Source organism: Pseudopodoces humilis, chromosome 8 (assembly GCF_049639895.1).
Source record: "Pseudopodoces humilis isolate 2021_Gansu_Grassland_sample_001 chromosome 8, ASM4963989v1, whole genome shotgun sequence".
Classification (NCBI taxonomy): Eukaryota; Metazoa; Chordata; class Aves; order Passeriformes; family Paridae; genus Pseudopodoces; species Pseudopodoces humilis.
Genome location: NC_142207.1, coordinates 22709902 through 22721717, shown reverse-complemented (window position 1 = coordinate 22721717; position 11816 = coordinate 22709902). Strand labels below are relative to the sequence as shown.

The following is an 11816-nucleotide window of genomic DNA, read 5'->3' as shown; positions in this document are numbered from 1 at the left end:
GAGTATATTTATATAACTAATATATCTTATCCACTATGGTGTTTGTAGAGGCCGATCCATATTTCACTGTGAAATTACAAGACTACAGTGCTGTAGAGAAAGATGATATTACTCTGGAGTGTGAACTTAGCAAAGATGTGCCAGTAAAATGGTACAAAGACGGTGAAGAACTAATAGCTTCCAACAGAATTTCCATAAAAACGGATGGCTTGCGCCGTATCCTGAAGATCAAGAAGGCTGCACAGAGTGATAAAGGTGTTTATGAGTGTGACTGTGGAACCGACAAGACAAGTGCCAATATCAGCATTGAGTGTAAGTAATCATGTCTTCACTAAGGGAAAGTAACAAAACCTTTGTAAACCAGTGTCACAGACAGACACTCTCTAGAGAGCAAGACCGAAAATGTACCTCTAGAAAGCATGCTGTTATGATGAATGGCTGAAATATCTAGATTTAAAGTTATTAACAGGGATTACAAGAGACAGTATATTTGATGATATATAAATAGCTGTTATAAAGATAGTGATGACCAGTTGCTCTCTCTGTCCAGTTGCCATCAGGAAAAAAAATCAGTTTAGTTCACTGTAACAGATATCTGGGCTAATCATTAGAAAAAAATATTTTTACCAAAAATAACTAAATTTTCAAACATATTATGGAAGGAGGTTATAGACTGCCAACTTGCTGCTTTTTAGGAAGATGTTAGATAAACACTTACTAGTCATAGCATTTGAATGCCCAAAAGAAGGAAAAGGGAGAGACTTAAGATGCTTTCCAGTATTATATTTGTATGGTATACCTTTTATGAGTAAACAGATGCAAACTTCTGATTTTTTTTTTCCTTTTTAGCTCGCTTAATTAAAGTGGAGCGCCCACTGTATGGAGTGGAAGTATTTGTTGGTGAAACAGCACGCTTTGAAATTGAAATTTCTGAGCCTGATGTCCATCCTGTATGGAAGCTAAAGGGAGAAACCCTAACACCTTCACCTGTAAGGATTATTCTTTGTTTTTAGACCATAATTTCCTGTAGAAAAACATAATAAAGAATAGCGTTTCCTTAGTGGTTTTATAGAATATTAATATTTGGGGTGGGGTGTGTTTCTTTATCACCAGGACTGTGAAATCATTGAAGATGGGAAGAAGCATATTCTTGTCCTTCATAACTGCAAACTTGATATGACTGGAGAAGTGTCTTTCCAAGCTGCCAATGCTAAAAGTGCTGCTAATCTGAAAGTGAAAGGTACAGTCTGCACTAGGCCAACATTTCCACGTGTATTTCAGGGCATGAGAAAAAATCTAGTGTCAGAAAGCCCAGTGTGAACTGATCTGAAAGAGCTCTTCTTTGATTTCAGAACTGCCTCTTATCTTTATCACTCCACTAAGTGATGTGAAGGTCTTTGAGAAGGATGAAGCTAAGTTTGAATGTGAGGTATCCAGAGAACCCAAGACTTTCCGCTGGTTGAAAGGAACAGAAGAGATCATTCCTGATGAAAGATTTGAAATCATTTCAGACGGAACAAAGCATGCTCTGATTATTAAATCTGTTGCCTTTGAGGATGAAGTAAAATACACATTTGAAGCTGAGGATAAAAGAACAAGTGCCAAGCTAATTATTGAAGGTTTGTTAGACTTTGTCTTTCTAGGAAAGTTTTGCATCATATAGTTGCATGGTTTATATTGCTAACGTTGTGACATGTTACATTGCTATAGGTATCCGCCTGAAATTCATCACTCCTCTCAAGGATGTAACAAAGAAGGAGCGAGAAACTGCAGAGTTCACTGTGGAACTCTCCCATGAAAATATCACTGTGGTCTGGTTCAAGAATGACCAACGATTACACACCAGCAAAGTGGTTTCAATGACAGATGATGGCAAATTCCATACACTCACAATCAAAGATCTTACTATTGATGATACTTCTCAGATAAAAGTGGAAGCTATGGGCAAATCCTCGGAAGCCAAACTCACTGTTCTTGGTAAGAATACCCAAAAGAATTTACCTGATGTATGTTATCAGAAGAGTTTTATTAATAAAAATTAGCAATCAGAAAGTCTTGGGGTTTGCCTAAATTTAAACTATGATTTTGAAATCTAACAGTTTGTTTTTCTTCTTTGGGTTTCCATTTACCTATTCACAAAGGATGATTTCAATAATTTTTAAATTTCATGCATAGTTGCAAAGTTAGTAAGTATATACTTAAAACAGTGCTCTAAAACTCCTAGAGCATCAAAACAATATCATCAGTAATATTAGTAATGCCTTAAATTGTTTCTTAGGTGTTCATTGTTTTCTTTTTTGTAGCAGAACTTGAAAAAGGACTAAATGTAATCCTTCTTGCAGGATATAAACAGGAAATATATTTTGTGGTAGAAACTAGTTGTTTTTTTCTGGAAGACTAAAACTTCAGACTAAAATATATCTTAACTTTTGCTTGCAGAGGGAGACCCTTATTTCACTGGGAAGCTGCAGGATTACACTGCTGTGGAGAAAGATGAAGTAATCTTACAGTGTGAAATCAGCAAAGCAGATGCCCCAGTGAAATGGATGAAGGATGGCAATCCAATTACTGCATCAAAGAATGTTGTTATTAAGGCTGATGGTAAAAAGAGAATCCTTATTCTCAAGAAAGCTTTGAAGAAAGACATTGGACAGTACACTTGTGACTGTGGTACTGATCAAACCTCCGCTAAACTTGATATTGAAGGTATGATTATTTTAATGGGTTGTTCTGTAGAGATCTTTTGGGATCTGCTAGAGACTGAGGAAGCCAATCACCTTTTTCTTCTCCAGACCGGGATATTGAGATTATACGACCACTATACAGTGTGGAGGTGATTGAGACAGAGACTGCCCGTTTCGATATTGAAATCTCTGAGGAAGGTGTCCATGGCAATTGGAAGCTAAAAGGAGAACCTCTGACTGAATCAGCTGTAAGCAAATATTTAATGATATTTTTTTTGTGTTTCTCAACACTTTGCAGGGAGATGGGAGAGAGTGACTGCAGAAACTAAATTTGATCTCTTTTTGCTTTCAGGAGGAGTCACTGTATTAAAAATAGGGCGTTTTAAGATTAATAATGTCTTAAATGTAGAACAAATGTAATCTGAAATAGCTAAATAATAAATTATTTGTACATAAAATGGTACATTCTGCATTGCTAACAATACCTAGCAATCATGTATCCAAAGCACAAAGACCTTGTGGAATTCACTTAAACATAATGACATTTAAAAATGCAGACTTCAGATTCCATGCTTTTTTCTGTGGGTTTTGAGTTATATTTGATTTAAATAAATGAAGATCATGTTTTCAAACTCTTTTTCATTTCTGTGACAGCTAAAATAGGTGTAAAATGGTGTAGAGCTTAATCAAATATTCTAAACTCCTTGCTGGAAGGGTCTGGAAAATAATGAAACAACACAATCACAATTGGCAATAATTTGGCTTCTATGTAATGGCACAAATGTGAATAATACACAAAGATCAGAAATTACATGAAAATCACTGTCTGGATAAAAGAAAGAAAGGTCTTCTCAAGGAAAGGTCACAGCACAAACTTAGCAATTTCTAGTTCCCTTGGGGGAACTATGCCTCTGTCTGGTGTACATATATATTAATGTATCAGCAACTCAGTCAGCACAGAAGTGTGTTGCCTCTTGCCCTTAGTTTCCAAGAGGAAGCTGACTGTATTAAGAAATTAAAGGAAAGGCCTGTGAATGAATGTTTATAATGTATATTTCACGTAGGGCTAAGAGTTGTGAATGGAATAGAAGAAAACAGATGCATGCCATTAGAACTAGGGGCTCTTCCAGCAAGTAGTATGAAGAAGATACTGAAAAAATTATATCAATTCTGTTTTTGCAGGAATGTGAAATCAAGGAGGAAGGAACAAAGCACTTCCTTACATTGTACAATGTACGCTTAGATCAAGCTGGTGGAGTAGATTTCCAAGCAGCAAATGCCAAGTCTGGTGCTCACCTGCGAGTGAAACGTAAGTGTCTTTTGAACTGAAATTAATCGAATAATTAAGTGAAAACATGGTACTCACTGCCTCTTTGGAGTGGGTGGAAAATCTCTATACTGTATGGAACCCATAGCAATCCTTTCCAGAACAGCAACTCAGGGATTAGTTACTCAGTTTGTTCCTAATTTTTTTTTTTTTTTGGTTAAGGAATGTCCTAGATGTTTTTTAATCTTATATATAATTTATTCATATAGGAGAAGTAAGATTAAGGAGATGGCCTTGAAGGCTGCTTGATGGTCTGGCATCATATATGCTGTTATGAAATCAAATATTTCAAGCAAAGGCTCTGCTGCATCAAAGTGTCACGTTAACTGGAGAGGATAGGATAACAGTGATATCTGGGGATAGGGTTAAGAGCTTGATGGACAGGGACAGACTACACGGTTGAAGACCACTTGTTTCCCACTCCAATCCTAGCCCTCGCTATTTTGGAAACACATGCCTTATCTAGCAACAGGCGTGCAAGGCTTGGCAAGGGGACAGATGCAGAGCAACTTTCCTGCTGACCTTGTTCAATTTAAAGAAACACACTCTGCAAATAGGAAATTGTAGGTGACCAGCCCTCCCCTAAGATCCCAGGGTGGCCTCTTCTATTTAGGGAATGTAAAGAGCAGCATTGCGATGTCTGGCTCTCCTGAGGGAAGCCACCATGGAGATTAGTACATAAGGGCAGCAGCTCTCTCTTGGGTAGAAGTGACTAATCTAAAAATTATGTCTTCTCCTTACCAAGCTCGAGTAATTGGCTTGCTGAGACCTCTCAAGGATGTAACAGTAACAGCTGGAGAATCAGCAACCTTCGATTGTGAACTCTCTTATGAGGGAATCCCAGTAGAATGGTTCCTGAAAGGAAAGAAACTGGAGCCCAGTGATCAGGTAAAGAAACTAAACTTTACTTTTTCTCCTGTTTCCTCCTCCTTCTTCTCTTTCAAGTCTCTTCCCCTTCTTCATTTCTTATTTGTTCTCTGCCAATTGAAGTACTGGGGTACAGTATTGTAGTACTGCTGTGTCAAATGCTAAATCACATACAGCAGTTTTTCCCAGAAATTCCAGTGTTCTGAGAAACTACAATTATTTATTATATGAAGGGAAACTAAGGTTCCAAAATATCGATCAATACAACAGTGATTTTGTACCTGATTCTGTTGGAGACTTAGCCACAAGGGTACTGAATAATATTTGCTCAGGTTACCTGTGGCTGCAGTGAGAGGATTTTGAAAGGTAAAAGGCTTTTTTTCTCTTGAATGCTGAGTTGCAGTCCAATTCAACATATAAGGGGATTAAGAGGATTCAAATTCCATTTCAGGCATTTGTTCTGGCTCTCCAGATAACTCTCTGGGCAGATTCGCTTGTCAAGCACTTCTCACTAGCTATTTTTAACCCTTAATCAAGTGCTGCCTCTTAACTCTGAGATCTGAGCAGCCTGGAATGCAATCAATTTAATGTTTAAAGTTAATGGTAGGGGAAATAAAGAAAGAAAGATAAATTAATACATTAAGGAATGGAGATAGTTATTATTGGTTGTGAGACTTCTTTTTCACATGCTAGGCCTAAAATAGTAATGCAAATTCAAATAAATGTTGGAAAACTAAGACAAAGTAAACTTTCAAGGCACTTCATGAGCTAGTGAAGTTTCAGAACCTGTAGTAGTGCTGCTAATACTACTGTGGTACAGAGCTATTTCTTTTAAATACGATTTGTAACGTATTTTTTTCTAGATTTTCTAGATTTTGCTAGATCTTTCTGAGCTTTAAGAAATTTGCATAAATATAAACTATTTAATGAAAGAAATAGAATGTAGAAATAGGAAAGTCAAAACTGATCATAATCATAAGGGTCCCTGTTACAGTATTTAAACATAAACAAATGTAGTAAGTAGTGAAATGTAGTTGTAGTGTAAGTAGATAAACAAAGTTGAAACTCTGCAGATGAGTCGTGAAATAAATCAAGATAATTCTGAGTTTCAGAATAAAAATGTGAAAAGCTATTGATCAGTGCAGTGGATTGATAGTTATGATTGCCTGGCAAGAAAAATATATGTTTAGTATTCTGTATAATGGAACATTATTTTGGTCTTTTCCGTCTGAGCTATTATTTTAATTAGGTGAAAAAATTAAAGTCAGACTTCATATAGTTTACATATACAGTCAAAACTGTCATTTGAACAGTTGAAACTTTATCAAGATGAAATTGCGAGTAAACATATACTTAATGCATCACTTTCTAGCATTTAAAATAGCCTCTTGAAACACATTTACAACTTTCTTTAAGAATTAGTCTAATTGTACAAGTGTTTCGTTTTAGCTGTTTCTAATTCAAATGGTTTTATTACCTATGTGGCAGCATTCAGCTGAATATTTATAACCTTAATTCATTGTACTGACTTTTTTGTTTGCTGTGATTGCAAAGTAGTTTCTACAATAGGTCATCACAGAAACTGATCTTTTAGGCAGATTTTTTTACCAAATTTTAATAATAGAAAATCAAATTGGAATTTCCAGAGAAGTGTATGTGGGGGGTGCCAAACCTCTTCATAGCTGCAAAAATTTTTACTTTTCATGTAGCCAGCAGTAATGCCAACTTTTCCCATAAATTTGCTTATTTTTTGTATTTATTAATAAATGTTCAAAGCAGACATCATCTCAAGTCAGCCCCAAAATTCTCAAAGGCTTGAGGATTGAGCTAAATCTAGTATATACAAAAGGAAGTTGTCAAAATTTCACATGAAAGTGGACAGCCAAACTCCAGAAATCATAAATAGCATGCTATTTCATTAAATAGGTCTTAAATACTTGTTGTAGATGTTCACAAAGGGCTTTTTATGTGTTTTGTAAGGTTGTGACCCGTGCTGAAGGGAGAGTTCACACACTTGTTCTTAGAGACGTCAAGTTAACAGATGCAGGAGAGGTATCACTGACAGCAAAAGATTTCAGAACTCAAGCAAATCTTTTTGTGAAAGGTAAGTCAGTCATTTTAGTTAAAACATAATTGGCATTAATGGCCCATTCATGATTCATCCTGGAATAGGAAGCTAATAGACACTATTTATCGAATGAGTGGGATCATGTAAACAATATTCAACTGGTTGGTAACTTCCCTGGTTAAAAAAGCCACCTACTTAAAATCTCTGCATTTTATAGAAGAGCTGAACAAGAGAACATGCTGGAAGTGGGTCAAATCTGGGAGATGAACCAGTTCATTAGGATTTGCAGGGCTTTGCTGCAGATTTGAACATTCAATTGGCCTCAAGAGGACCCAGGAATACCAGCCTTTGTGGCTCTCAGTGGCTTTTTTTGTTCTTTTGAATATCCAGAAACCTGTGAGAGTCATCATCAGTCAAGGGACAACATAACATTGTCTGTATACCCACTTGTACTGCTTGCAAGCTGTGTTATTAAGTGAAAGAACTGCACACACTGATCCAGTAATTCAAGGAAAAATTGAAAAAAACCCTAAGCATTCTCTTAAGTTCACAGTTAACTTCAGAGTCACTGAGATTACACGGGTATGGTTCAGCTAAAGAAATTGGGTTTCAAGGCTTTGTGATGATTTTTAATTAACAGCCCCATGGACAAGGATATCATTCAGTCTAATCTTACAGTAGACTGAAAATGAGGAAATTACCTGAATTAATAAAAAATGTCTGTGTTTCAAAAATAAAAGATGTTTTAAGAAACCTTCAATAGGGACATCTAAGAGTCTTTCTGATTATTCTGTCAAGGGAAATTTGTAAACAGCATGGGACAGTTCTGTACAAACAAAAGACTGGCTATAATTTACATCTTCTCTATCAAAAATGTATCTGTTTCTTTAAGAACCCCCAGTTGAATTTACTAAACCACTTGAGGACCAGACTGTTGAAGAAGAAGCCACTGCAGTACTGGAATGTGAAGTTTCCAGGGAAAATGCAAAAGTTAAATGGTTCAAAAATGGAGAAGAAATTCACAAATCAAAGAAGTATGATATCATTTCTGACGGCAGGGTCAGAAAACTCATCATTCGCGGCTGCACACTGGATGATGCAAAAACATATTCTTGTGATGCTAAGGATTTTAAGACATCATGTTTTCTCAATGTGGAGCGTGAGTAATTCAATTTTCTACAAAATGCCTAGGTGTTGTAAAGGCAATGTATTAGTGTCTGACTGGCAGTAGTATCAATGTTGGCAGTTTTTTACTTCTCTACCACAGACTTCCCTCTACTAAAAATTTTCTATTCTCCTACAGCTATTCGTGTGGACTTCCTCAAACCCCTGACTGACCTTGAGGTTAAAGAAAAAGAATCTGCTCGGTTTGAATGTGAAATTTCTCGTCCAAATATCAAGGTCCGTAGTGAGACTTTTTAATCTCCATAACTCCTTCAGCTGGAAAACTTTGTTATATTGCTATAAAAGCACACACTGAAATGTAGGGTGAGCGTGTTAATAACAATGTTAATTTGTTCTGAAACAGGTGAAGTGGTTTAAGGATGGCATGGAAATCAGAAAAGGCAAAAAGTATGACATCATTTCTAAAGGTGCAGAGCACATTCTTGTCATCAGTAAATGTGTCTTTGATGATGAAGCTGAATATTCCTGTGAAGCAAAAACAGCTCGAACTTCTGGCCTACTTACAGTGATAGGTAAACACGGTGTTTTAGAATCTGTGAACAGTAAATGATGTGAGAGTGGGGTTTTTTTTCTGGCAGGCTTTAATCATCTTTTGAAATTCTTTTTGCAGAGGAAGAAGCTGTGTTCACAAAAAATCTTCCTGATCTTGAAGTAAATGAAAATGACACTGTAAAATTGATCTGTGAAGTTTCAAAGCCAAATGCTGAAGTTACTTGGCTTAAAGGAGATGAAGAGGTGCCTGATGGTGGTAGATTTGAACACATTTCTGATGGCAGAAAGAGAATTCTTGTTATACGTAATGCTCATCCTGAAGATGCTGCCAAATATACTTGCAAGCTCCCAAGCTCTAGTACAACAGGGAAACTTACTGTTCATGGTAAGAGTGCTACTTTGGTTAGCTTGTAGCCTGGAAAAAAAAATTAAATTAAAAACATTAAAAAATCAGTAATAATACACAACCTGGTTTACTCTATTCACAAGTAAAAAATAATACATATCTAAAAAAATGTTTTCTTTCAGAACTTGCAGCAGAATTTCTTACCAGACCACAAAACCTTGAGGTGCTTGAAGGAGAAAAAGCTGAATTTGTCTGTTCAGTATCCAAAGAAGCCATTACAGTGCAGTGGCTGAGGGATGGCATAGTTCTGGAGCCTGGTGATAAGTACGACATCATTTCAGACGGCAAAAAGAGAACTCTTGTGGTTAAAGACTCTGTTCTAGGGGATAGAGGAATGTATACTGTCATGGTTGGTGAAGCTAAAGCTACAGCACATCTAGAAGTGATTGGTAAGCTTTATTTTATCAATGTGTATGGGCTTGTTTTGTTGCATTCTTTATAATACATGATGTCCTATTTCTTCTGTTTTCTCAATTTCAGAAAAACTCAAGATTATAACTCCTCTTAAGGACCAAGAAGTAAATGAGTGTCAAGAAATTATCTTCAACTGTGAAGTCAATAAAGAAGGTGCCAAAGAGAAGTGGTTCAAAGATGATGAAGCAATATTTGATAGTGCAAAGTACATTATTGTTCAGAAGGGTGTAGTCTACACTCTCAGAATCAGAGATGCAGAGTTGAAAGATCAAGCTACCTACACCATCTCACTGACAAACCAGAGAGGTGAACACGTTAAAAGCTCTGCTGCCTTGAAAGTTTTAGGTAAGTAACTTGCACTACACTGAATTTTTTCATTATTTACATTCAATTTCATATGAGGATCTAAAAATGTTTGCCTTTTTGTCATATCAGAGGAGGATCTCAGAATTGTTGAGCCCCTTGAAGACATTGAGACCATGGAAAAGAAAACCGTCACATTCTGGTGCAAAGTTAATCGCCTTAATGCAACTCTCAAATGGACAAAGAATGGAGAAGAGATCACATTTGACAGGCGCATTTTGTACAAAATTGATAAATTCAAGCACTCATTGATCATTAAAGACTGTGGGTTTGTAGATGAAGGTGAATACACTGTTACTGCTGGACAAGACAAATCAGTTGCAGAGCTTCTCATCACTGAAGCACCAGCAGATTTCACTGAACATCTTCAGGACCAGACTGTCACTGAATTTGATGATGCTGTCTTTACATGCCAGCTTTCCAAAGAGAAAGTCAGTGTAAAATGGTACAGAAATGGAAGAGAAATCAAAGAAGGCAAAAAGTATGTACATTTTATTGTGCTTCTGAATGTGCTAAACATGCTTGTTTTACTTTATTGCTTTGTCTGGAAACTAAAATACTGCTTATTTTTCTCCCCTATAAAGATACCAGTTCGAAAAAGACGGAAATCTGCGCAGATTAATCATAAAAGACTGTAGATTAGATGATGAGTGTGAATATTCCTGTGGAGTGGATGACAGGAGATCTAGGGCAAGACTTTTTGTTGAAGGTATGTGTAAAATTGGATGGGATTTGTTTCTACATTATTTAATAATAGTAGAAACAATAAACAAATAACACCAAATAAATTAACATTTATTTCAGAAATCCCTGTTGAGATTATTCGACCACCACAAGATATTTATGAAGCTCCTGGTGCAGATGTCATCTTCATGGCTGAATTGAACAAAGATGGTGTGGAGGTCAAGTGGTTGAGAAACAACATGATTATCATCCAAGGTGACAAACATCAGATGATGAGTGAAGGAAAGGTCCACAGGCTGCAGGTGTGTGACATAAAGCCCCGTGACCAAGGGGAATACAGATTTATCGCCAAAGATAAGGAAGCTAGAGCTAAGCTTGAATTAGCTGGTAAGTTGCTTGCTATGTGCTTCTTTCATAAAATCTTAATTAGTGAATTTAATTTAACTAAATTGAATTTTGCTCTTTCAAAGAGTTGAACTAAAATGAATACACAATCAGCCTGAGAAAAGTGTTAAACTATTTGATGTTTGTTTAACAAGTCTGTAAAACTGTATGAATATGAATTTAAACAACAAACATTTTTTGTTATACCATGCTGATCCAGCTGTTGAGGAAAACATGTCACTTTTCAATGTGTATACTTAAGATTTAAGATTTAAGCTTTTAATTAAGTCACTAAAAAAAAAAAAGGAAATTATTTGGCCTATTCATTTAAGTCATATTATACATATAATTCCTAATTTTTCTATTTTACAGAATAATTAAATTAGTTCTCAAAAAGCAACTCCTTCTTTGCTGATTTTATAGCAGGACATAGTACGTACCAACCAGCCTGTATTTCTTTCTCTGGAGCTGTCCAACAAGTACATGCAGGATTTTCTTAGTGTTTACACAGCAGCTCCTTTTACTTTTCTGTGTTAGCTTCTTTGCTGATTGCAAAAATACATCTATTTTTTATATATGTGTGTGCTAGTACTGACTTTTCACATTCATCTTTCTTAGCTGCACCTAAAATCAAGACTGGTGATCAAAACCTTGTGGTTGATGTTGGGAAACCTTTAACTATGACTGTCCCATATGATGCCTACCCAAGAGCAGAAGCTGAATGGTTGAAAGCAGGGGAAAGTCTTCCCACAACAACTGTTGATACAACAACTGACTGCACTACCTTCAAAATTTATGAAGCAAAGAAATCAGATAAAGGAAGGTACAAGGTTGTGCTTCGAAACAAGCATGGCCAGGCAGAAGCATTCATCAATGTCGAAGTCATTGGTAAGTACTCATATTTTTAAAACCTTGCTTACCACTATTTCACAGAGTAAAAAG

At 36.2% G+C, this 11816-nt stretch overlaps 1 protein-coding gene across 32 annotated transcripts in view; it reads left to right on the top strand.

Moving 5' to 3' along the window:
• The window catches only part of TTN (titin), a 239931-nt gene that overhangs the window by 143160 nt on the left and 84955 nt on the right, over nt 1–11816 (top strand). For all 32 annotated transcript variants that reach the window (XM_088058544.1, XM_088058541.1, XM_088058539.1 and 29 more), the window contains 20 exons: nt 49–312; nt 850–989; nt 1114–1240; nt 1353–1619; nt 1711–1977; nt 2440–2706; nt 2793–2932; nt 3867–3993; nt 4757–4899; nt 6859–6982; nt 7839–8105; nt 8250–8347; nt 8475–8643; nt 8742–9008; nt 9152–9418; nt 9510–9788; nt 9879–10287; nt 10391–10515; nt 10611–10877; nt 11493–11762. In XM_088058544.1, the coding sequence (XP_087914670.1) occupies nt 49–312; nt 850–989; nt 1114–1240; nt 1353–1619; nt 1711–1977; nt 2440–2706; nt 2793–2932; nt 3867–3993; nt 4757–4899; nt 6859–6982; nt 7839–8105; nt 8250–8347; nt 8475–8643; nt 8742–9008; nt 9152–9418; nt 9510–9788; nt 9879–10287; nt 10391–10515; nt 10611–10877; nt 11493–11762 (4284 nt within the window). The remainder of the gene's footprint in view (nt 1–48; nt 313–849; nt 990–1113; nt 1241–1352; nt 1620–1710; nt 1978–2439; nt 2707–2792; nt 2933–3866; nt 3994–4756; nt 4900–6858; nt 6983–7838; nt 8106–8249; nt 8348–8474; nt 8644–8741; nt 9009–9151; nt 9419–9509; nt 9789–9878; nt 10288–10390; nt 10516–10610; nt 10878–11492; nt 11763–11816) is intronic.